At 38.3% G+C, this 26,502-nt stretch overlaps 1 protein-coding gene across 5 annotated transcripts in view; it reads right to left on the reverse strand.

Annotated features, from left to right (window-relative positions):
- Positions 1 to 26,502, reverse strand: part of FCHSD2 (FCH and double SH3 domains 2) — a 300,658-nt gene that overhangs the window by 6,967 nt on the left and 267,189 nt on the right. For all 5 annotated transcript variants that reach the window (XM_055078767.1, XM_024131614.3, XM_055078769.1 and 2 more), the window contains 5 exons: positions 24,028 to 24,189; positions 6,678 to 6,812; positions 805 to 888; positions 507 to 684; positions 1 to 221 (listed from right to left, as the gene is read on the reverse strand). In XM_055078767.1, coding sequence (XP_054934742.1) covers positions 1 to 221; positions 507 to 684; positions 805 to 888; positions 6,678 to 6,812; positions 24,028 to 24,189 — 780 coding nt within the window. The remainder of the gene's footprint in view (positions 222 to 506; positions 685 to 804; positions 889 to 6,677; positions 6,813 to 24,027; positions 24,190 to 26,502) is intronic.

A 26,502-nucleotide genomic window follows, 5' to 3' on the forward strand; every position in this document is an offset into this window, starting at 1 on the left:
CTGAATCTCTCGCATCCATGGAGTGTCACCGTTTTCTGAGGCTGAAAGTTCTTCCACTAGCACTGACGGGAAAACTCCAATCCGCCCATTGAATTCCCCTTCCCAGAAGCCATCGTCATCCTGGTTTTCTTTGTTCAAGATTCGGATGATTGCTCCCTCAGGAAAAGATAATTCATCATCTGTCTGGCCCTCGTAGTCATAAAGTGCTTTCACAAAACAGACTAGGTAGCAAGAGAGAGAAAAATGCAGTAAGAACACCAACAACCAGGTTACTTTTGCAGCCACCCCATGCACAAGTGACAACTAAAAGGCCATTGTACAGCTATAATTCTGTACTCACTGAAGATCAACTTTAGGGTTCTACTGTACAGGATAAATGTGACCAAATAAACATATTACAGAAAAGGAATAAAGTTGTGCATTTTAACCTACTGAAGGCTGACTCCAGGCTAATACAGCTTAGGCCAAATGTGACCAAATAAAGAGTGCCTTGTTTCAATCTTTACCACTGGCATCTCCGTTGAGGCTGCCTGAAACGAGTTCGGCCTCCGTGGAATTGCTGGATGTGTGTGACCGACTGTCCAAAGCAGCCAAGGACTGCAGCATGCTCAGCAGACTGTTCGAGGTGGGAAACTGTAGGTACTTTTCTGGTACATAACCCACTTGGCCGACTTTATTTCGAGCCTGAGTAAAAGACATGTGACAAAACAGGTTTGCACACACAATTTGGACAGGGTACAACAAGAACCAAAACAAACTCCTGAAAATGTCACAAGAAGGGGCGATATGAGCAAAGGAATATACCTTTACCCAGTCTTCCATATCTCCATCTTCAATCACTTCTAACACCTCATGTTCCTCAATGGTCAACTCATCTGGTTGAGAAGCCTGCAATGTAGGATGGTCATGGACAAAATTAAAAAGGTTAGATAAAGAGCAGATGTGAACTGATCATAACAAAAACTGGGGATCAAAATATTGAAATGATTTTGAAAAACGTATTGAACATAAAAATTTGAGTGTTGTAAAACTATCATAATGAGGTGAAGTTTTACTTTAAAAAACTAAACAAAATAAAGCCACAACAAAAACTGGAGAAACGGAATCCTCAAGAGGCAATCAGGTTCAGTGAACACAGCACTCTGCTGGAAGTAGAGGACCTGGGTTCTAGCTCCAGCTTATGTATCTATTGGTAAGTTATTCAACTTTTTGATGCCTCCATTTCTTCAAAATGACAATCCTGCCATTCTCGGGAAGATGGGGGAGTCAGTGTGGGATGAATAAGCACAGAACCATGATGATTTGGGAAGCACAAGCAAAGGAGAAAGCCGTGAATTAGAACTACACCAGAGGGCTACCATGGAGGTGCAGGCTGTGAAAATGCAAAGAGCTATGTACATGGATTGACTGATAGCTTGAGCAGTGCCTGGAATTCATCTGGAATCACCATAAAACAGTGGCCAAGAGAAGAAAGTTGTAGGAGAGAAATGATTGAGGTTGGTCAAAGTTTGGATTTATTATGCTCCAACTTAACTGTAGAGACTAGGCTGATCCACTTGAGTGCTTCTGCAGAAGTTGCTGTGATGTTTTTTTTTTTTTTTAATCCCTAACAGCAGGAGTCCACTAGTACCAGGCACCTAAATACTACCCCTGAGGCAGTAGAATCTGAGAGCAAGCTCTCAGGGACTCTGCAGGGGGGTTGTAGAGAAAGACTTTGTGGCTTTGTTTCCTAAAGAGACTTGCCTGTCACATGTAACAGGAGGGGTCTGCGGACATCTTCTGGCTCTTAGTGAACAGCCTTAAAAGCTTTCCCCAAGTCCCAAGATTAGTTAAAACTACTGCTTTAGACCATATAGTTTTTCAGATCTCACAGTCTTAAAGTGTAAAATATCTCCAAATTACACAAGCGAAAGTAAGGCAAGACTCATTTCCAAGACTCATTTCCCATTTCATGTACATTTCATCAAACCCAGATTCTGCATATTGCTATAATAGCAACTTGAGACAGAAAAATAGTATTGAAAATGGCTGAACAATCACAGAATTACTCCAGGACCAGAATTTTAAGTAGATTACCTCTGATCTCAAAATGTGAGAAAAAAAAAGCTCACTGACTTTTGATAGCTTTTCCAATGGAATTTTTTAAAAATTTAATTAATTTATTTTTATACAGCAGGTTCTTATTAGTTATCTATTTTATACATATTAGTGTATATATGTCAATGCCAATCTCCCAATTCATCCCACCACCACCACCAACCCCCTCCAATGGAGTTTTTTCACTAATCTGAAACCACACTATGCCTTGAATATACCAGCAAAAGGCATCTACATAACAAATTCTGTGGCAAAACTTAAAAAGTTATCAACACAACCAGATTTCACTGTGTGTGACAGCAAAGCAGGAGGGTTAAGAACACCTTTAAATATAATGCTGCCCTTGTAAAAAAAAAAAGTCATGAAGGTCCATGCAAGTTGTCCAACATTGTTATATAAGCAGACACTAGCTTGATCATACCATACCTAAGCAGTGACCAGTTCTTCCACTTGACAAGGTCAAGTCCTTTGCATGACACTCAAAACCCTGTGGTCTCTTGATGCTTTGGCGCCAGCAAACTATTCCCTATTCTCTGAACATACCACGTTCTTTATTGCCTCTGCTTTTATCAGGCTGTTCCTTCTTTCCAGCAGGCCCTGCTCCCTCTTTCCCATCTGGTGACTAGATTTAGATTACTGTGAGTTCAAGTCCAGCTTCAGTCTGTTTCTACAGGCAAGTGACCATAAGACCTTTTAGAGCCTCAGTTTTCTTTTTTATTCCTATTACAATGTAAGCTCCACGAGGGCAGAGATTTTTGTCTGTGTTCATCAATGCTATATCCCCAAGCCTAGAAAAGAGCACAGCATGGTATATGGAAGGTGCTCGTGTACTGATATTTGTTGAATTAATGGGTTGGTTGATATCTTCCTTATAGGGTTATTGAAGGGATTAGAAAAAATATATATATATATATATGTATGATACCGGGCACACAGGACTTCATAAATGGTAGTTATTATTATTACTCATGATTTGATGCCCAGCTTATATGTTTTCCAAGACCACCCACAATGAGCTGTTTGCTTTTTCCTCCTTTTATTCTTTGTGTTTGTTTGTTTGTTTTTGTTTTTTGCGGTACGCGGGCCTCTCACTGTTGTGGCCTCTCCCGTTGCGGAGCACAGGCTCCGGACACGCAGGCTCAGCAGCCATGGCTCACGGGCCCAGCCGCTCCACGGCATGTGGGATCTTCCCGGACCGGAGCACGAACCCGTATCCCCTGCATCGGCAGGCGGACTCTCAACCACTGCGCCACCAGGGAAGCCCTCCTCCTTTTATTCTTATAAGGCTTTGAGCATCCCTCTAACACTGACTACTGTGGCACTCAAGTTAGTTGTTTGCACTTGTGCGCTTCCTATTAGAATGACTTACTTAAGGCAGGGAATGTAATTCTTATCACTTATCCCAACTAAAGACAGCAAGTAGTCAGTAAATAGTTATTAAATAAACACATGGTCTCACACTACCTCATGAAGTCCTAATATGCAGTGGCAGCCAGGACCCCAGAAGCAGCCATGCCCTCCATTCCCACCACCATCTCTCTAAATTTCCTGTTTTCTTTTAAAACAATATGATTTTTCCTGATTACAAAAGTAATACATGTTCACTGTAGAAAAGCTAGAAATATGTATAATTAAGACCTTAAGGTAATACAATTTGGTATCTTACTTTTTGGACATATTTCTTCTCACATAAAAAACTCTAATATAATTTTCAATTATCTTCATAAAATTTTGTTATGGTTACATTATATGAATGGTTAATTTATTTAACTATTTCCTTATTGGACTGCCAACTTTGCTATTATAAAGTAGTACTATGATGAAAGAGCATTTTGTATCCAGAATGTTTTTCTATATTATGGGTCACTTTCTTAGGATATATAGTAGTAGGGTCAAAGTTATGAGCATTTTTTTTTTTTTTTTTTTGGGGTACGCGGGCCTCTCACTGCTGTGGCCTCTCCTGCTGCGGAGCACAGGCTCCGGACGCGCAGGCTCAGTGGCCATGGCTCACAGGCCCAGCCGCTCCGCGGCATGTGGGATCTTCCCCGACCAGGGCACAAACCCGTGTCCCCTACATTGGCAGACGGACTCTCAACCACTGCGCCACCAGGGAAGCCCCAATGAGCATTTTTAAGGCTTTTGAAACTACTCCTTAAATTTAGCTTTTCTTTGTTCTCACCAGATTAATTTAGGCCTTCTTTGCTGTTCTGGACCATAGGAATCACAACTAGGCTTATAGTTAGTCTCTCTCCTCTCTAATCTACCCTCTCTGGAATATCTATACCACGACCAGGGTTACCTTATTTAAAAGCCCAGTCTGATTTTAGGACACCCAATGGCTTCCTTCAGCCAGGATAAAAGCCAAACTCAGTCTGATCTACAGGTCTATCTGACATCTTTACTTCCAGCTGCTCTATTTCCCACACTTGATGCTCACACAACACTGAGTTTAACATTTCCTGAACACCCTTTTATCTCATCACACTGTGTCTCTGTATCTGCTGTTTGCTTATAAGGCTTTTTCCCTTCCCTACCTTATCACTGTAACTAGAAAGATCTTATTCATGACCCCACTGAAATGCTACCTCATCTGTAAAATTCCTCAGATGTAATAATCACTCAGATACCTAGGACCCTCTCTGTTTAAGGACCTTAAATTTTAATTCTGCAACTTCAAAGTAAATATAATACTGAGATGGAAGATAGGGAAACAATCCCAACCAAGTTTTATAATATTTTAAAACACCTTACAAGTATCTTGGAAGATGACTTCAAATTTTCAAAAGGTTATCAAAACAGTTTATATTGGGAAAAAAAAAATCCCAACCCTTTTAGAAAAGAGGAAGTATTGTTAACTTAAATATATAATAAAAGGACGTTAAAGGAAAAAAAGTCTGGTAATCACTGATATTGAGGAGTAAATAATATCAGCTTTTGGCTCTCCAGGGATGGTGGTGGTAGGAGTGAGACTGTCCCATGTATGATTTAGATTCTCTTCAGACCCTTCCTCTGCTGTTGTCCCTTAAGCATGGCATTAACATGAAAGGAATTCATTTAAATTAATGCCATTCATTAAAATGAAAGGGATTCATTTGTTCATGCCTTCCTTACATCATTCATTTATTCATTCCACAATTATTTCCTGAGGACCCACTATGTGCCAGGCACTGTCCTAGGTGCTGAAGACACATACACAAGGTACACAGACACAGACAACATTTCTGCCTTCATGGACCTTTAGTGGAGAGTCAGATAAAGAAGTATGAAAACAAACAAGATTCAGTTTGGCTGGTGATAGGTGCTATATAGTAAATAAATGAGGACAAAAGGGCAATGGGATAGAGTTGTGACTGGGGAGTTGGCTATGCATTTAGGTGGTCAGGGAAACCTGAGGAGGCACTATTTGAGCTGAGCCTATATGAAGAGCAGTGGGCAGCCAAGCAAGATTTGGGAAAAGACAGTTCCAGGTAGGGGAGCAGCAAGTGCAAAGCTGTCAAGTCAGAGGGGCGCATAGTGCTTTTGAAGACTGAAAGGCAGCCAGAGTTGCTAACGTGTAGTGCATGGGTTGGGTGGGTTGGTCTGACACGAAGCTAAGGAGATTTGCAGGGGCCAGATCAATCTGGACATTATAGACCCTCGTGAAGAGTTTATTTTTCTTTGTGTGATGGAAAGCTTATAAAGGGTTTTAGGCAGGGGAATAAAATAATCTCCTATACATATTAAAGATAATTCTGGCTGCAGAGTGGAAAGTGGACTGTTGGTAGACAAGTATGAAGAAGGGATACCCATTATTAGGGTTTTTTTTCTTTTACAGTAATCAAAGCAATGGCCTAGACCAAGATGCAAAATGTGAATGGATTCAGGATATGTTTTGGAGGTGGACTCAACAGGACTGGCTAGTGATTGATGAAGGGAGTAAGGAAAAGAGAGGAACCGGGGAACTGAAACTCAATTTACTTTGTTTGAGTAAAAAGTTAATGTGAAAGGGCAGGGGTGAGAGAGATTAAGAACTATTATACCAAATCAGGTTTGGAAGTTCAGGAATCTATTTATCCAGATCCCTGCTTAACCTGGAAACAAGAGGTGGTTATATTAAGGTTAGGAAAGGTAAAGTTTAACAAAACTGCTCTGTCAAGCAATTTTATTTTAATACCAATTTTGAGAACTATCCTAACGGAGGGTCTTGTGTCAGGCAATTGATAAGGGTAAGAGTTCTATTTAAAGAAAATTTACTAGATGTCAGGCACTGTGCTAAATGCTTTGCTATAAAAGTGGTATCTCATTTAGTCTTCAAACTAGCCCTATAATATTATCCCCATAATATAGATAAGAAAACTGAGGCTCACAGAGACCAAGGGACTAGCGCGGTTATGTAGATCATAAGTGTCAGAGACAGGATTTTAACCGAGGCAGTCTGACATCAGAGCCTGGACTCTTTCCCATTATGTTATGTTGCCTCTAATATGAACTGAACACCAATTTTATGATAAGTACAGTATAAGAGGCTGGGTAGATACAGTTACTTGTATCTTCAGAGTTGTCACAATTTAATATGAGAAGTATGTTAGAGAAATACAAACCTTATAGGAATAAACAACTTTGCAGGTGAGTGGATAATTTCTTAAGGTACCAGAAGGGCTGGAACTGCTGTCATCAAAAACATCCATGTTGTCTTCAAACTCTTCTCCTTCTTCTCTTTCGGTATCTGCATTAAGCTAGGAAAAATCAGAAGCCATTGGCTAGCTTGCTTACTTCAAGAAAATGGATGAAAGCAGGAAAAACACTTAAAACCTGATTGCTTCAAAATGTTAATTTACTTATTCAACTGCACAAAGAAAAGTATCTGTTCTGTTCTCACTTGCATTTTTCATGTTATGAAAGGACAGAGATTTTTTTCTTTTTAAAACCAAAAGTCAGTTAAATACTGATTAATGAAGGCCTCTTACCATTTTAAACTGATCATATTAGGAAATAGTAAAAAGATTTCTAAGTGCTATTAATGATGTGGAGAAACAGGTTTTCAGCTATGGCTGGTAGAAATGTAAACTGGTACATCCTTGAAAAGAACGCCCGCCTACTGAAATGAAAATTAAACGTGACACTTGATCTAGCAATTTCACTTTTGTGAATCTATTATGGAGAAATAAAAGCACCAGGATGTAAGACTACATATTCTAGGATGTTTACTGCAACACTGCCTGTAGTGATAAAAGCCTGGACACAACCTATATGTCCATCATCAGTAGAGGAATGTCTGAATAAACTATGATGTGTTCATATCATAGATAAATAACACCCATTAAAAATGAGTTAGGGACTAGAAAGCCCCAAAATAAATCAGTGCATATATGGTTACATGATTTTTGACAAGAGTCCCAAGACGTTCAATGAGGAAAAGAGAGTCTTTTCCGCAAATGGTACTAGGAAAACTGGATATCCACAGGTAAAAGAGTGAAGTTGGACCCTTATCTTATAAAAATTAACTCAGGACTTCCCTGGCAGTCCAGTGTGGTTAAGACTCTGTGCTTCCACTGCAGGGGGTGTGGGTTCGATCCTTGGCCTGGGAACTAAGATCCCATATGCCACATGGCGTGGCCAAAAAAAAAAAAAAAAAAAAAGATTAACTCAAATGGACAGAAGACCTAAACATAAAAGCTAAAACTATAAAACTTTTAGAAGAAGACAGAGGGGAAAAGCTTCATGACACCAGATATGGCAATGATTTCTTGAATACGAAACCAAAAGCATAGGTAACGAGAAAAAAAAATAGACAAATTGGACTACATCAAATGTAAAACTTTTGTGCATCAAAGGACAACAGAGTAAAAAGGCAACCCACAGAGTGGGAGAAAATATCTGCGAATCATATCTGATAAGGAATTGGGACTTCCCTGGTGGTCCAGTGGGTAAGACTCCGTGCTCCCAATGCAGGGGGCCCGGGTTCGATCCCTGGTCGGGGAACTAGATCCTGCATGCAGACCGCAACTAAGAAGCCTGAATGCCGCAACTAAAAGATCCCGCACACTGCAACTAAAGACCCTACATGCCACAATGAAGATCCCATGTGCTGCAACTAAGACCTGGCGCAGCCTAAATAAATTAAAAAAAAAAAGATTAAAAAAAATCTGATAAGGGATTAATATCCAGAATATACAAAGAATGCCTAAAACTCAACAAAAAACAGCTCAATTCAAAAATGGACAAAGGACTTGAAAAGACATTTCTTCAAAGAAGATATACAAGTGGCCAACAAGCATATGAAAAGATGCTCAACATCACTAATCATTAGGGAAATGCAAAGCAAAACCACAATGAGATACCACTTCACACCATTAGGATGGCTATTATAAAAAAAACAGGAATTAAGTGTTGGTAAGGATGTGGAGAAACTGGAACACTCGTGCACGGCTGGTAGGAATGTAAAATGTGTAGCTGCTTTGGAAAATGGTATGATGGTTCCTCAAAAAGTTTAACACAGAATTACCATATAATCCAGCAATTTCACTTCTATTCTTTCAATTCTTTTCAATTTTAATTTCTATTCTATTCTTTCAATCCTTCCTCCCAAATGAGTTTGAAAGCAGGGACATGAACAGTTATTTGATTACCAATCTTCATAGCAGCATTATTCAGAATAGCCAAAAGGTAGAAGCAACCCAAGCATCCACTGAGATGAGGGGATGAACAAAATGTGGTATATGACAACAGAATATTATTCAGCCTTAAAAAGGAAGGACATTTTGACACATGCTACAACGGATGAACCCTAAGGACATTAAGTGAAATAAGCCAGTCACAAAAAAAGATAAATACTGTATGACTCTATTTATATGAAGTACCTAAAGTAGTCAAATTTATAGAGACAGAAAGTAGAATGTTGGCTGTCAGGGATTTGGGGGTTGGGGGACAGGGGAGTTATTTTTTAATTTTTTATTTAAATTTATTTATGGCTGTGTTGGGTCTTTGTTGCTGCGTGCGGGCTTTCTCTAGTTGCGGCGAACGGGGGCTACTCTTTGTTGCGGTGTGCGGGCTTCTCAGTGCTGTGGCTTCTCTTGTTGTGGAGCACGGGCTCTAGGCGCATGGGCTTCAGTAGTTGTGGCACGTGGGCTCAGTAGTTGTGGCTCACGGGCTTTAGAGCGCAGGTTCAGTAGTTGTGGCACACAGGCTTAGTTGCCCCGCGGCATGTGGGATCTTCCTGGACCAGGGCTTGAACCCGTGACCCCTGCATTGGCAGGCGGATTCTCAACCACTGTGCCACCAGGGAAGCCCCAGGGGAGTTATTGTTTAATTGGTATAGAGCTTCACTTTTGCAAGATGAAAAGAGTTCTGGAGATGGATGATAGCTATGGTTGCACAAAAATGTGAATGTACTTAATGCCACTGAACTTTATATTTAAAAATGGTTTAAATGGTAAAGTGTATGTTATGTATATTTTGCCACAGAAAAGGGCACAGTTCCTTTTGAAATGTAGCACAAGGAAAATAATTTAACCCAGTTTCAATGTATATTACCCATCATAGCTAAAAGGCATATATTAATTAAAATCGAATTGAGTGTAAAAAATGTATTTGAGTATTGTCCATTATATTAAAATACAAATAATATTTATATGAGCATAAATATCTGACAGAGGTAGGCAAAGTAAGAAGAATAAAGACTGGAGAATAGAGGAGATTGGCTTGTTTTTTATATACCTCTGAACTATAAACTATTAGAATAGGCATGTTTTACTTTTTATTTTTTTAAAATAAATTTATTTATTTATTTATTTTTGACTGTGTTGGGTCTTCATTGCTGTGTGCAGGCTTTCTTTTAGTTGCAGCGAGCGGGGGCTACTCTTCATTGTGGTGCGCAGGCCTCTCATTAAGGTGGCTTCTTTTGTGGCGGAGCATGGGCTCTAGGTGCATAGGCTTCAGTAGTTGTAGCACATGGGCTCAGTAGTTGTGGCTCACGGGCTCTAGAGCACAGGCTCAGTATTTGTGGCGCACGGGCTTAGTTGCTCCGCGGCATGTGGAATCTTCCTGGACCAGGGATTGAACCTGTGTCCCCTGCACTGGCAGGCAGATTCTTAACCACTGCGCCACCAGGGAAGCCCGTTTTACTTTTTAAATTAAAAATCCAATAAAGAAGAAACAGAATAGGCTCAAAGGTTTCTTGGTTTCTAGCTACACATAAACACTTATTTGGCTACTTTTCCCTATGTTTAAACATGCAAAGGCACTAATGCTTACACATTAAGGATATAAGGAATGGAGAGTCAGAACTGGGCCTTACAGTAGAACAATTAATTAAAATACCAAATACCTACTATATGCTGAACACTAAGCTAGGCTCTTAGATATGAAATGAAGGACGCTGTCTGCATTGCAGGAGTTCACAACCTAGAGTGGGAAATGAGCACAACCAAATGCTAAGTGCACAGAGGGCCCTGTGAATATGGAAAGGGTGAACTGAGAAGAAGGTCAGAGATTTCCTGAGATTCAATGAGTCAAAAAGTATTGGCTGCCTATAATGTCAAGTTCTACTCTTATTGAGCTAATGTGATTTCTCTTGTGTAATTATCACTGACATTTTAAAAGACTCTCTTCAACTATTTACCTAATAAAATTCTAAAGAACTGGGGGGAGGAGAGGGTTCCTGAAGAATAAATAGTATATATTTCTTGTCACATTTATTGCCTCCATTTCAAAGCCCCTGTAATAGTCTCATTTATAACTATTACTGAAAATTCTCCACAGCTGAGTGCCTCACATGCCTCATCTTACAAATATTCATGTATGGGCAGTCAGATCAATGACAAAATAGACTCAAATCTTGACCTTTCAAATTATCTCAGGCTTATGATTCTATTATTTTCCAATAGGGCGTCATATAAAAGATGAGGTTCACATGCTGGAAACTGCTGTAAAACTAACTTAAACATATTTATATATACTTGGAAGACATTGCCTTTATATTCTAGTAAAGGTTATAGACATTAAAAACAAACTGGGCATTACAAAAAACAAAACACCCATACATCTATAAAAACTAAAATTAAAGCCAATGTGGGTAGAACATGTTTCCAAAAATATAGCATAAGGAATGTTAATATGTACTGTGCTTTGGCACTGGGAATCAATCCAATACGTTTCATTTGGGCAACGTTAAACATTCCTTTCTTTCTCCTTCATTTTGAGTTCATTTTTTGATTCTCACGGAAGGGACTGAAAGGTTGCAGTGCCAGCAATAGGGGTCACTGCCACATGCTTTTGCATTGCTCTAGCAGCTTTCCAAAGTATGTCATCTCAGGACAATTTCTTCCTTTTTCCTCTTCCACCCTCTGTAACTTAGCTGTTGCAATGCCTTCTTGACCCAGCATTTCTAAAATCACATTCTTCCTGTTTCTTAACAACTGCTCACTTATCCCTTTTCCTTCCTGTCATCTGACAGGATTTTAATCAAAACTATTCTTTCTAGCTGTATTAATATTTTTCCTTTCTTAGATGTTATAAAATGCTTACTCTTATTGCAAGGGCAGAAAAGAACTTTTCCAAGTTGGTTTTAGTAGCTGACCTCCTGTATTCAGCAAAATTATCTCTGAAGGGTTTCATCAGCTTTCTGGTCCCTGGATCTGACAGACTTGGGTTTGAATGCTGACTATGCCATTTACTTGCTATATGACCTTGGGCAAATTATTTGACTTCTCAACTTCAATGACCTCATCTCTATAATGAAGACAATTACTTCTTAACAAGGTTATCATAAGGATTAAGTGAGGCAATACTTAAACCCTTAACACATGCTTGGTACATAGGAGGTACTTAATACATCATTATTGTTTTTATGAGAAAAGGAGAATATAGATTAAAAAAATCTGGTAATATCCAGCATAGAGGAAGGCAGCTCCCTATAACTGGCTAGCAGAACCTCTGAATTCCATCTAGACAGAAAAGTGATCACAGTGAACATCATTCCAGACACAACACAAGTATATTATAATAAATGATGTTGAAAATATCAGCAAAATGGATTTCTGTTTCCAGGCAAGATGGAATATTAGGGACCAGATTTAAACTCCTTCCAGAAACAACTAAAAAACTGTTCAAAATATATGAAAGAACAGTTTTCAAGACACTGGACATCATGTGATGAAAGTTAGTTATCCTTGGTGGATGGGAAACAAACAATTTCCCCAACTTACTGTATGAAAAAAGTTTCCAAGCTGAGCTATAGCAGGAGGGAACCCAAGAAAAGGATGGTGGTCTCCCTGAATTGAGGATATGGAACTGGGAATTCAGGAAGGTCAAAGTGGCTAGAGTTTGCTGGGTAGAGTAATGAAGAAATGCATAGAGAGAACTCTGGAAATCTGCAGAGGGTCTCCCTCAAGTCTTCAGCTAAGTACTGATCAGCACATATATGTCAAGAACTTCCTGAAGCCAGCAATAGAACCACCCAAAGGATTAGAGGGAACAATCCTCAGCATTCACATAGGTCTGGGAATATTTCCTATTCCCTCTTAACAGAGCAGAAAACCTCATAAGGCACAGGGCATCATGTAGAGAATTGAGAAAATCAGTAAGGATACAGAAGACTTGACCAACACTATAAACCCACTTGACTTTTATAGAACATAACAGCTAACACCAGCAGATTATATATATTCTTTTCAAGTACACATGGAACATTTACCAAGATATACCATATAATGGGCCACAAAACAAGTCTCAATAAATTTAACATGATTCAAGTATGTTATCTGACCACAATGGAAATAAATGTCATTAATAGAAAGGTATCTGTAAAATTCCCAAATATTTGGAAATTCAATAATACTTCTAAACAACCCATGAAACAAAGAAGAAATAAAAGGCCAATTAGAAAATATTTAAAACTGAATGAAAATAATAACACAGTGTATCTGAATTTGTGTGGTGGCGCTTAAGCAACATGTAGAGGGAAATGTTTGTACCAAATGCCTATATTGGAAAAGAAGGAAAGTCTCACATCAGTGACCTTAGCTTCCACCTTAAAAAATTAGGAAAGAGCAGATTAAATCCAAATTAATCAGAAGAAAGGAAATAATAAAAACCAGAGCAGAAATCAATAAAATAAAAAATGGAAAAACAACAGGCAAAAAAGTCAATGAAATCAAAAGCTGTTTTTTTTTTTTTTTGTGAAGATACATCAAATTGATAAACCTCTAGTAGGATGATCAGGGAAAAAAAAGAGGAGACACAAGTAAACAATATCAGGAATAAAAGAGAAGTGATGTCACTACAGATTCTCCAGACAATCAAAGAATAATAAAAAATATTATGAGCAACTTTATGCCAATAAATTTGGCAGCTTAAATGGAATTGACAAATTCTTTGAAAGATACCTATGATCAAAGTCCATTCAAGAAGAATAAGTTGAATAACCCTATCTCTATTAAAGAAATTGCATTTGTTGTTTAAAAAACTCCCACAGGGGACTACCCTGGTGGTCCAGTGGGTAAGACTCTGAGCTCCCAATGCAGAGGGCCTGGGTTCGATCCCTGGTCAAGGAACAAGATCCCACATGCATGCCTCAATTAAGGAGTCCGCATGCCACAACTAAAGATCCCGCATGCCGCAACTAAGACCTGCCGCAGCCTACATTAATAAAACTCTCAAAAACAACTCCTCCAGGTCCAGGTAACTGTTGTGGTGACTTCTACTAAACATTTAAGGAAGAAAAAAATTCTACATAAGCTTCCAGAAAATTGAAGAGGAGGGAATTCAAATTATTTTATGAGACAAGCATTTTTCCAAAACCAGACAAAAACATTATAAGAGAACTATAGACTAATAAAGTATCTGCCATAGACATAGAAAAATGCTTATCAAAATTTTAACAAGTTAATTCCAATCAATATATAAAAAGGACAATATACCAAGATCCAAGTGGAGTTAATCAGGAATGCAAAGTTGGTTTAATATTTGAAAAATCATCAATGCACTTCACAGTATTAACAAACTAATAAAGAAAAATATCATTTGACAAGATCCAACATCCATTCCTATCAGCAAACTAAACAAAAATAGAGGAAACTTCCTTGACATGGTAAAGGGCATCTACAAAAATCCTACTGTGAACATCATACTTAATGGTGAAAGACCAAAAGCTTTCTCCCTAAGTTTGGGAACAAGGAAAGAACATCTGTTGGCTCTTACCACTTCTATTCAAGCATTGTACTGGAAACTGCAGTTGTTACAGGAAGGGAAAAAAGCAAGCATGGAAGGAAGTAAAACTATCTTTATATATAGGTGACATGATTATCTATAGAGAAAATCTACATAAAAGCTACAACAACTAATAAATGAGTTTAGCAATGTTGTAGGATACAAAATCAATATACAATAAGCAATTGTATTTCTATATGTTAGCAATGAACAATCAGAAATTGAAATTAAAAAATCATTACAATAGCACTATGAAATAGAGATAAGCCTGACAAAAGATGTGCAACACCTATACACTGAAAACTATAAAACACTGCTTAGAGAAATTAAAGACGATTGGAAGACTCAATATTGTTAAGATGTCAAATATCTTCAAGCTGATTTACAGATTCACTGCAATCCTAACGAAAAAATCCTGGTAGGTTTTCTGGTAGAAAACTGATTTTAAAATTCATATGGAAATGCGAAGGAATGAGAATATCCAAAACAATTTTGAGAAAGAAGAAAGTTGGAAGATTTACAATCTGACTTCAGGACTTTAAAGTTATAATAACTAAGACAGAGTAGTACTGTCATCAAGCTAGACAAATAGATGAGTGAAACAGAACAGGAAGTCCAAAAATAGACCCACACATACATGGTTAGTTGATTTTTTGACAAAGATGTGAAAGCAATTCAGTGCAGAAAGGACAGTCTTTTCAACAACAACAAGAAAAAAGAATTTTACTCACTCTTCTTATGTAACTCACACTGCATCACAGATTTAAATGTAAAACCTAAAACTATAAAGCATAGAAGAAAATCTTTATGACCTTGGGTTAGGCAAAGATTTCTTGTTGTCATACCACACTATGATCCATGAAAGAGAAAAAAATAAGTTGGACTTCATCAAAAAAATTTCTGCTCTTTGAAAGGCATTGTTAAGAAAATGAAAAGACAAGCCACAGACTGGGAGAAAATTATGTAAATCATCTATCTGATAAAGGATTTGTATCCAGAATATAAAAAGAACTCTCAAAATGCAATAAAAAGAAAACAAACAACCTAATAAAATATGGTTGAAAGATCTGAACAGACACTTCACTGAAGAAGATATACAGATGGCAAATAAGCATATAAGAAGATGCTCAACATTATTAGTGAAATGCAAATGAAAACTAAAATGATACACTACTGCACACCTATTAGAATATCTAAAATTAAATAGATTGGCCATACTAAGTATTGGCAAGGTAGTGGAACAACTGGAACACTAGTACTCTATTGAAGGGAATGTAAAATGGTACAACCACTTTGGAAAACAGCCTGACAGTTCTTAAAATGTTAAACATATAGCCACTGTATGACCCAAACAAACATACATTTGTAGCAGTTTTATTTGTAATAGCCCCAGACAACTCAAATGCCCATCATCAGGGTGAATGGATAATCAAATTGTGGTATATTCATACAATAGAATACTACTCAGCAATTAAAAGAAATGAACTATTGATACATGCAACAACATGGATGATACTCAAAATAATCATGCTGAGTGAAAGAAGCCAGACAAAACAAATTGTACACTTTTAAATATGTGTAATCTATTGTATGTCAATTATACCTCAGCAAAACTGTTAAAAATATCAGTAAAGCTTGGGAATTTTAATGACAACTGGCCACACAGTATTTGAAGATGCTATAAGACCATTAATTATATCGAAATAGGGCAGTGATTCACCAGATGCTTAAAAGAAAAAAAGGAAAAAATGCACAGCAATTGAAATGAATCATGATAAAGGTTAGAGGAATAAAGGGTCATCCACAGAGTAAGAAAGTATAGTAAAGAGCAGCGCTTTAGAGGCAGGCATATCTGGGTTCTAATCCCAGCTCCCTCTACTTACTAGCTGTGTGCTGTTGGGTGAGACAGTTAATTCTTCTAAATCTATCTTCTCATCTGTAAATACATTCAGGATGGTTGTGATCATTAACTGAAATAATGTATGAATGTGCCTGACATGGAATCTGGTACAGAATAGATGCTTTACCAATGTGAATTCCCTCCTTTTGGCAGTATTTTAAGCTTAGTTGGTAGAACTGGAGTAGACAACTTATCTTGAGGTTCAAATTAATATTTCTGAACATGTAATATATGTAAGGATCTGTGTCAGGTACTTTACTTGTTATTATGGCTATGGAGAAAGTCAAAGAACATAACACAGCTAGAGACACTTCTCTTAGAAGTGAAATGCTCTACATTTTTTCAATGCCCTACTTTGGTCTTGGCTGTCAGTAAGTGAGAGTGGTTCCCTCAATCTGTGGACACCAATTCAACAGACATTATAGGTAATTCCCAGCAACTGGCAAAGGGTCTCACCAGCAGTGCAGGCTCAATACATGCTTACTGAATTGAATTAAACTGATGTTACTGGGAATGTGAAATGTTAGTTTCATTAAAAGTGTGGACATTTTGAGTATGGAGTTTAGTCCAATAAAAAGATGACTGCCCATTTGGAAATACAGTAAATATAAAAGCAATTGGAAGATTGTTGCAGGTGTGTTCCATTATTTTCTACAGTTTACATTTATTTCATTACAAAAATCCATTGTTTCTTTCTTTGGGATTTAGCTCAAGCCAACAAACAGATTTTTGTATTACAAAAACAAAGCCCGTTGGATGCAAGGACTATAAGGCATTATTGAGGCAGATGGGAACCAAACTAGCATCCTAAAGGTTTAAAATCTTTATTCTTGTCTTTCAAACATATATTCAACATGGTCTTCATAATGAGTAGAGTTAGAACTTCTTTTATTTTTTTTAAAATGATTTTTTTAAAAATATTTATTTATTTAATTATTTGGCTGTGCTGGGTCTTAGTTGCGGCACACGGGATCTTCGACCTTTGTTGCGGCATGCAGGTTCTTTAGTCGCGGCACGCAAACTCTTAGCTGCGGTCTGCGAACTCTTAGTTGCGGCATGCATGTGGGATCTAGTTCCCTGACCAGGGATCGAAGCTGGGCCCCCTGCACTGGGAGCACAGAGCCTTAGCCACTGGATTACCAGGGAAGTCCCCTAGAATTTACTTCTATGCAACTCTGCAAAATGCTCATATACTTAGGGAGGCTACACAACAGAGTAATTGTCCGGATGCCTTGGCATGGTAGTTGGGGAAGTGGCTGAAGACAAGGAAGTTATGTAAACACTGTCAGCTATAGTTTGAGAATCTAAGGGGGGAAAAAAGAGCAGAAAGAACAAAAATAAACAAACCTCAAACTAAAAATCTCTGACTCAGTAGTTCTACTTCTAAGAACGTATCTTACAGAAAAAAATCCCCAACATGAAAAAAAATGCATACAAATGTTTTAAAAAGTATTATTTAGAATATGCGGAGGCAATCTAATATTAAACCTAAAGAGAACAGTTAAGAGAACTTAACTGTTCACAGTTAAGTGAACACATTCTTGATGGAATACTATACAGACATGAAAAGGATGATTATGAAGATCAACCATCAATATGGAATGTTAAATAAAAACATATAAAATTAACTTTATTATGATTAATATGTTAAAAAGGAATAGTAGAAAGAGGAAGGAATTCAATCAAGTTGCTAACAGTGGTGTTATAAGGATGGAGCTTTTGTCATTTTTTTCTCTACTGTACTTCCTGATTTTTTATTATCTAGTTATATAACTCTTTCTACTCTACAATTAATATAATTTCAAAATTAGGTTATAAACTGGGTATGGGTTTTTGAGTAAGAGAAGGCAAGAAAATAAGAGAAGGAAAGGCCCAGAGACCAACCTGGGTGCAGGGGCAACGTCAGTTATGCAGCGGAGGGGTCACCCCCACACCCCAAATCTCAGTACGGGAAGGTCAGAGTTGCACAGCATGAAGGGTCACCCCCAAATCTCAGGTTCAGGGTCAGTGCAGGGCCTGTTTTCATCAGTGAGAGAAAGAAGGGGTCCTCCACTGACAGAACCGGTTAGAGGCCCAGCAAGAAGAAATGATTTCAAAACCAAGATTTAAAAAAAAAAAGCAACCAAAAAACGTTAAAAGATGGATAGGAACAGCTGGAGGTGAAGGAACGAGGGCAAGTTCTTCACCAGAAGCCCCACGAGATTCTGTTGAATGAAAAACCATGTTGATCACCAAGCAACTAACTCAGGTTCATGTAAACCAGCTCCCAAACTTGTTTTGAACTTGCATTGCACCCGCATTTGCTGTACAATTAAAACAGCCCTATCAGTATTCCTATTCCGAGAATATGGAGATGAAGAAAAAACAAGAAATCCTGGTAGAGGTTGCATTAGTTAAAATACTGACTTACAAAACTGCACTTGGCTTTTCAAGTCCTGGTGCTCTAAATGCAAGGGTTGATTCTCTCAAGTTCCTCACCCTGTGCCCCCCCAAAATACAATTCTAAGACTGGCAAAAAAAAAAAAATAATAAGAGAAAGGAGGGATGAGTGACAGAAGGGGTGACTGGGTCATTAGCAGCAATCCAATCATAGGAAGCTGTATGTAGACTCTGGTTAACCATCAACTGAATAATTATATCAGTAGAATGCTCTCCTTTTTAAAAAAATTGCTATATTCTGTGTTTTTTTCCTTCCCAATCCTATATTCTGTACCACAGCATAATACAGAAGGCAAAGAGTTAATACTCGAGTAAATATAGTTCTATCCTTATTCTATAAAGTAAACAGACTCTATATTTTAAAAACATTTATCTTCTATAGGGCACTTTACACTAGTAATGTCTAACAGTACTATTAACCATGTTTTCCAGATGGAAGGGAATTCTAAACCTGATGACTAATGCTTTTGTTGGCATCTATAATGGAAGAAATAATTTGGCCCTCAGAATGTGTATTTATGCTCCCTGCCCCTCGCCAGCCAGCTGTCAGTGTGAAGAGATACAAGTCCCTCTAAATTATTTCAGGGCTGTCATTTAAAATCAGGTTAAATAAATATTGGGACTTCATTAAACTATTTTATGCCTACACTTTTCCTTTATTTATATTGTTATATCCCTCAGCCGAAAGTGGGAAGACACAGGCTCCGTAAGAGTGACTAGAGGGAAGAAAGAGTGGAATGGGATTGCAAAATGCTCCTTTCACAGAGGATATGACATGATAGAGCTAGATGAGCTGCTGTTTTGGGAAAGCTGTCAAAAATACCCAATTTATTCAACACTTACAACCAGACTGTACTACTCACTGCCAGACACTATACTAGGGACATCTCCTTCGTTTCCTTCCTTCATACTCAGAAGCCTTTCTTTATCTCCTGTTAAAATTCTTCAAGGACTATCTTTAATGACATTTCCTTCATGAGGCAAACTTCCCTCCTATTTTTCTAGCTGGTATAGGCATACCTTGGAGATATTATGGGTTTGGTTTCAGACCACCGCAGTAAAGAGATTATCACAATAAAGTGAGTCACATGAATTTTTTGGTTTCCCAGTGCACATAAAAGTTATGTTTACACTATACTGTAGTTATTAAGCATGCAATACCATTATGTCTAAAAAAATTTACATACCTTAAGAAATACTTTATTGCCAAAAAATGCTAACCATCATCTGAGTCTTCAGCGAGTCGTAATCTTTTTGCTGGTGGAGGGTCTTGCCTCGATGTTGATGGCTGCTGACCGATCAGGGTGGTGGTTGCTGAGCGCTGGGGTGGCCATGGCAGTTTCTTAAAATAAGACAGCACTGAAGTTTGCTGCATTCATTGACTCTTCCTCTCATGAACGATTTCTCTGTAGCATGCAGTGCTATTTCGTAGCATTTCACCCACAGTAGAACTTCTTTCAAAACTGGAGGCAAACCTCTCAAACCCTGATTTATCAACTAAGTTCATGCAATAGTCTAAATCTTTTGTTGTCATAGCAACAATCTACAACATCTTCACCAGGAATAGATTCCATCTCAAGAAACCACTTTTTTAAAAAAATTTAATTTAATTTAATTAATTTATATTTTTGGCTGCGTTGGGTCTTCATTGCTGTGCATGGGCTTTCTCTAGTTGTGGCGAGCAGGGGCTACTCTTCATTGCGGTGTGTGGGCTTCTCATTGCGGTGGCTTCTCTTGTTGCGGAGCAGGGGCTCTAGACGCGCAGGCTCCAGTAGCTGCAGCACGCAGGCTCAGTAGTTGTGGCATGCGGGCTCTAGGGTGCGCGGGCTCAGTAGTTGTGGCGCACGGGCTTATATGCTCCACGGCATGTGGGATCTTCCTGGACCAGGGTTGAAACCTGTGTCCCCTGCACTGGCAGGCGGATTTTTAACCACTGTGCCACCAGGGAAGTCCCAAGAAACCACTTTTTTTGCTAATCTGTAAGAAGCAACTCTTTATCCATTGAAGTTTTATCATGGGATTGCAGCAATTGAGTCACATCTTCAGGCTCCACTTCTAATTTTAGTTCTCTTGCTATGTCCACCACATCTGCAGTTACTTCCTCCACTGAATTCCTGAATCCCTCAAAGTCATCCATGAGAGTTGGAATCAACCTCTTCCAAAGTCCTATTCATCATACTGAAATTTTGACCTCTTCCCATGAATCATGAATGTTCTAAATAGCATCTAGAACGGTGAATCCTTTCCAAAAGGTTTTCAATTTACTTTGCCTAGATCCATCAAAGGAATCACTATCTATGGCAACTATAGACTTATGAAATGTATATCTTAAATCATAAGACTTGAACATCAAAATTACTCCTTGATCCATGGGCTACAGAAGGGATACTGTGTTAGCAGGCATGAAAACAACATGAGTCTCACTGTACATCTCCATCAGAGCTCTTGGGTGACCAGGTGCATTGTCAATGAGCAGTAATATTTTGAAAGCAATCTTTTTTTCTGAGTAGTAGATCTTAACAGTGGGCTTAAAATATTCAGAAAACCATGTTGTAAACAGATACACTGTCATCCAGGCTTTATTGTTACATTTATAGAGAATAAGCAGAGTAGATTTAGTGTAATTCTTAAGGGCCCTAGGATTTTCAGAATGGTAAATGAGCACTGGCTTCAACTTAAAATCATCAGCTTCGTTAGCCCCTAACAAGAGAGTCAGCCTGTCCTTTGAAGTTTTGAAGCCAGGCATTGACTTCTCTCTAACTATGAAAGTCCTAGATGGCATCTTTTCCCACGATAAGGTTATTGTGTCTACACCGAAAATCTATTGTTTAGTGCAGCCACCTTCATTAATGGTCTTAGCTAGATCTTCTGGATAACTTGTTGTAGCTTCCACATCAGCACTTGCTGCTTCACCTTGCACTTTTATATTATGGGACTGTTTCTCTCTTTAAACCTCATGAACCAACCTCTGCTCGTTTCCAACTTTTCTTTTGCAGCTTCCTCACCTCTTTCAGCCTCCATAGAATTGAACAGAGTTAGGGCCTTGCTCTGCATTAAGGCTTTGGCTTAAGGGGATATTGTGGCTGGTTTGATCATCTATCCAGACCTCTAAAACTTCTTCCCTACCAGCAATAAGGCTTTTTTGCTTTCTTATCATTCATCTATTCACTGGAGTAGCAACTTTTAATTTCCCTCAAGAATTTTTCCTTTGCATTCACAACATGGCTAATGTTTGGCTCAAGAGGTCTAGCTTTTGGCCTATCTTGGTTTTCAACATGCCTTCCTCACTAAGCTTAATCATTTCTAGCTTTTGATTTAAATTGAGAGATGTGCAACTCTCCCTTTCACTTTAACACTTTGTAGGTTATTAAGTGGCCTAATTTCAATATTGTTGCATCTCAGGGAATAGGGAGGCCAGAGAAGAGGGAGAGAGACAGAGGAATGGCTGGTTGGGGGAGCAGTCTGAACACACACAACATTTATCAATTAAGTATCCCAATGGGTGAGATTCATGGTGCCCCAAAACACTACAGTAGTAACATCACAGATCACTGATCACAGATCACCATAACAAATATAATAATAATGAAAAAGGAAACCTTCACTTCATTAAAAAATGCAATTATTTGTGAAGTGCAATAAAATGAGGTATATTAAGCTTTTCCGATAGCATTTCACAAAATCATGAGATTTTGGAGCTGGAAGGGATCTTAGAATCTCTGAAACCCAGAGACTTTTTCCAAGGTGTGTTGATGAGTTAGGAGTTAGCAATTCGAGTTTGCTACACAATAGCTCAGTCATACACTGCCATGTATTGTTAAGATGCATAAAAATCTGTCTGCTCTACCAGCTTGTAAGCTCTTTGAGGAGAAAGACCAAGTCATCTCCAATTTGCCCAGGAAGTACGCACATAAGTGATAAGTGCCTACCCAGTTGATTTAGTTAGAAAAGGTGCTAGTCATGTGTTTGATTGGTTGCCAACAGTACTGCTGAAGAAGCCAAAAGCAGGAATGTGCCTGGAATTTGCTATCGTCATAAGTTCTGTTCAACAGAATAACCTGAATTAGATGGAAATTGTGACTTTTAAAAGATGCAACAGTAAGAGACATTCCATGAGACAGAGCAACTCTGCTGTACTAGAAACAGGGCAAGTTCTTCTAACCCCAGAGTTATGTGGGTGATATGTGCTTATTTCCCCCAGTTAGATTACCATTAATAGTGAAATAAAAATAAACCTTCAATAGATTGTTTTTCCTTAATATGCACACCCACACACAATCCTTTTTAAATATGCAAGTGTATTCTTATTAGAAAATCAGAATGCTATGTGAAAAAACTGACAAAACTTCCAGGAATGTTCTTAAACTTTGGCCAATTTCTCTAGCAAGGATTCCTTTTATCTGAAAGGCACAAACAATGAAGAGGCACTATGGATACAGTGGAAAGTCGGGATATTATAGAGTTTTAGCTTTTAGTTTGCTACTATTCCATCTATCTATCAATTCATTCTCTGTCCTTCAACAGACATATATTGAGTACCTACTATGTGCCAGGCACTTTGCTGTGCAGAGCAGTGAACCAGGTAGGCATGGAAATTACATTAGAGAGAAGATAGACAATAAACAAAAGAAAAGAAGAAGACAAGTATAGATTGTAATAAATGTCATATGGAAATAAACTGGATGAGAGAGAATAATGGGTAGGGAGAAAGGAGCAGAAAATACTTTAGTTTGACCAGGGAGGCATTATATATAATATCTACCTATGTAGTATCAGGCAAATCACTGAACTTTTCTGATACTCAGATCTCCAGGATGAAAAACTAAGGTTGAACTGGATGACATCAGAGTGGAAAAAGCCCTGGATTTGGAGGAAGAAAACTTAAGCTTGAGTTCTGGCTTTGTTTGTAAAACTATACCTGCAGCACTGTCTCCCTGATGAAAGATACTGTGAGCAGAGTGTGACAGCCCTTGTGAACTAAACAGACTAAGCCACAGACTGTGTTCCTTTCCCTTCTTTACGATTGTTTACAACTCCCTGGATGTTTATTTTCATTACCCTGGGAAGACCTCTGAAAACTTTGGAAACATCAGACTAAAATTTTTATCCTGCTACCTCCAGACAAGAAACATATCTATTTCATGAGTGGGATAATGATAAACCTACTAGTGATAACATATTTTTCACTGCACATTTTAAAAAAAGCACTATTTTTTTCTTCTCTCTTTCTTTCCTGCACTAAATTTAACACAATTAGTGACAGACTAAAGGAAAAAATCCCAAACCATTAGCAAAACCATTATTTTTTCTTTAAAATTTTGGCTATTATCAAGTTTGGGTACATAGTCAAAGAATAGTATCCTCCAGTGAAGTCAGCCCATCGTATCCAAGAAGAGAAACCGTACCGAGTGTAATGTTCCATTATTGGTCACTGCAGGAAGGCGGGCCCATCGCTCATTTTCCAGTTCTTCCATCACTTGGTTCATTGCACTCTTTAGCCATGTGTCCACGGAAACACCAATCTGCTTTAGTAGGTCCAGCCGGGCTTCAGCTTTCAACTTAATTATCTAAGAAAACCAAGAAAATGGTCAGAAATCAGAGCATTTTTTCCCTCAAATTGATTGTTTTTAAGTTATTCCTGATTTATTAATTAGAACAATCTTGATGTTCACTAGCAATTCTTCCTTGGCATAGATGTTAATTTTTCACTTGGCTAGAGGGAGAGACGAACAGGGGAAGAAGGGAAGAGGGAAGGGAACAGAAGAACAGGAATCAGAGCTTGCTGACAATGGCAAAAGGCACACTTGCATTTTGACAAGTTACATCAAATATAACTTATGAAAAGGAAGATGTTAATGCATCATAAAGTCTGCTTTCCTTTCCTTTTAATAAGGCTACGCCTCAGAACATCCCAAAATTTAGCATTTTCAACAGCCTTCTAACCCATTTCCTGGACTTTCTCTTCTCCTCTATAATCCATCTTTTACAAGTCTACAAATGATCTCATCAGTCACTTCCCTGCTTAAAAACTTCCACAATTCCTGACTGCCTACTGAGTACAGATTTTATATTAAATTATGACGCAGCTGTCAGAAACATAAGATATTGAGAATAAAAAGTTCCTGTGCTCCAAATTCAAGAAAAGGAAACACTGTCTGTTCTTTGGTTCTTGTTCCAAGCCATAAGCAAGTAATCATAGAATTAGTTTAAACCTGTCCCAATCAAACAGTAACTGCTTCACCCCAATAGCCATGCCTCTGAGTCAGCCAATCTGTGACAGCCCCAAGCTTCTGCAAGGCAGCCAATCAACCACAGCCTCATTCCAGTAATCATCAGCAGTTAAGCTTCCACTCCTGCTTCCAATAGTCCATCAATCCCTACACACCAGTTAAAAGCTAGTCTGTAATACATGCCCAGTTTTGAAAATCTGCCAATCCCTGAAATCCACACTTCTGAAAACCCTTTGCATTGGTTCTACTTTGTCAGAAAGATTATATTTTATAAGTATCTTTCTCTTTTGTTTTAGCAAGTAGTAAACTCAGCTTCATTCTTCCTCATATTAGAGTGGTTGTCTCTTCCTTCAACGTTTGAAGGCTCCACTGAGATAATTTTGAGGACCTTCACTTGACGGCCTTCTGTGGACATCTTGGACAAACAAGTATGCTCACTGAGCCCTTCTGGTAAGAGATTTTGATCACTCTCTGGATTCTCTGCTGAGGGAGTTGGTATCAAAAAGGATCTGAGATCTGACTTGTTTCACTGAGCTCTCATTGCTGAATTTATATGGTATTCCTAAGATTTTAAAATGAGATAAAGGGACTTCCCTGGTGGTCCAGTGGTTAAGATTCTGCCCTTCCACTGCAGGGGGCACGGGTTCGATCCCTGGTTGGGGAACTAAGATCCCACAGGCAGCATGGTGTGGCCACACACACACAAAAAGAGATAAATTCATATTACATAAAATTCACCATCTTAGTCATTTTCAAGTACACAATTCAACGGCTTTGGATATCATATAGACCTTTATATGAAGTTTTTGGCTTGCAGGCACACTATTTGGTAAACGGTCTTGTAAAAATCTTATTCTTCTAATAATTTTTTTTGGTAACAGCTTTACTGAGATGAAGTGCACATATCATACAATTCACCCATTTAAAGTGTATAATACAATTGGCTTACAGTATATTCACAGATATGTGCAATTATCACCACAATTTTATTTTTTTTTAAGCTTTTTATTTTCTATTGGAGTATAGTTGATTAACAATGTTTGTGATAGTTTCAGGTGTACAGCAAAGTGATTCAGTTATTCATATACATGTATCTATTCTTTTTAAAATTCTTTTCCCATTTAGGTTGTTACATAATACTGAGCAGAGTTCCCTGTGCTATACAGTAGGTCCTTGTTGGTTATCCATTTTAAATATAGTAGTGTCACCACAAGTTTAGAACATTTTAATCATCTCCAAAAAACCCCCCATATCCTTTAGCTATTGCTCCCCTATCACTTATTCCCTGTAGCCTCTGGGACCACTAATCTACCCTCTCTATATATAGATTTGCCTATTCTGAACATTTAATATAAATAGAACCATACAATATATTGTGTTTTGTGTCTGGCTTCTTTTACTTGGCATAATGTTGTTGAAGTTCATCCATGCTGTAACATGTATCAGTATTTCATTGCTTTTTTTTTTTTTTGTGGTACGCGGGCCTCTCATTGTTGTGGCCTCTCCCGTCGCGGAGCACAGGCTCCGGATGCGCAGGCTCAGCGGCCATGGCTCACGGGTCCAGCCGCTCCGCAGCATGTGGGATCCTCCCAGACCAGGGCACGAACCCGTGTCCCCTGCATCGGCAGGCGGACTCTCAACCACTGTGCC

The sequence above is a fragment of the Physeter macrocephalus genome, chromosome 16 (assembly GCF_002837175.3).
Source record: "Physeter macrocephalus isolate SW-GA chromosome 16, ASM283717v5, whole genome shotgun sequence".
In the NCBI taxonomy this organism is placed as follows: Eukaryota; Metazoa; Chordata; class Mammalia; order Artiodactyla; family Physeteridae; genus Physeter; species Physeter macrocephalus.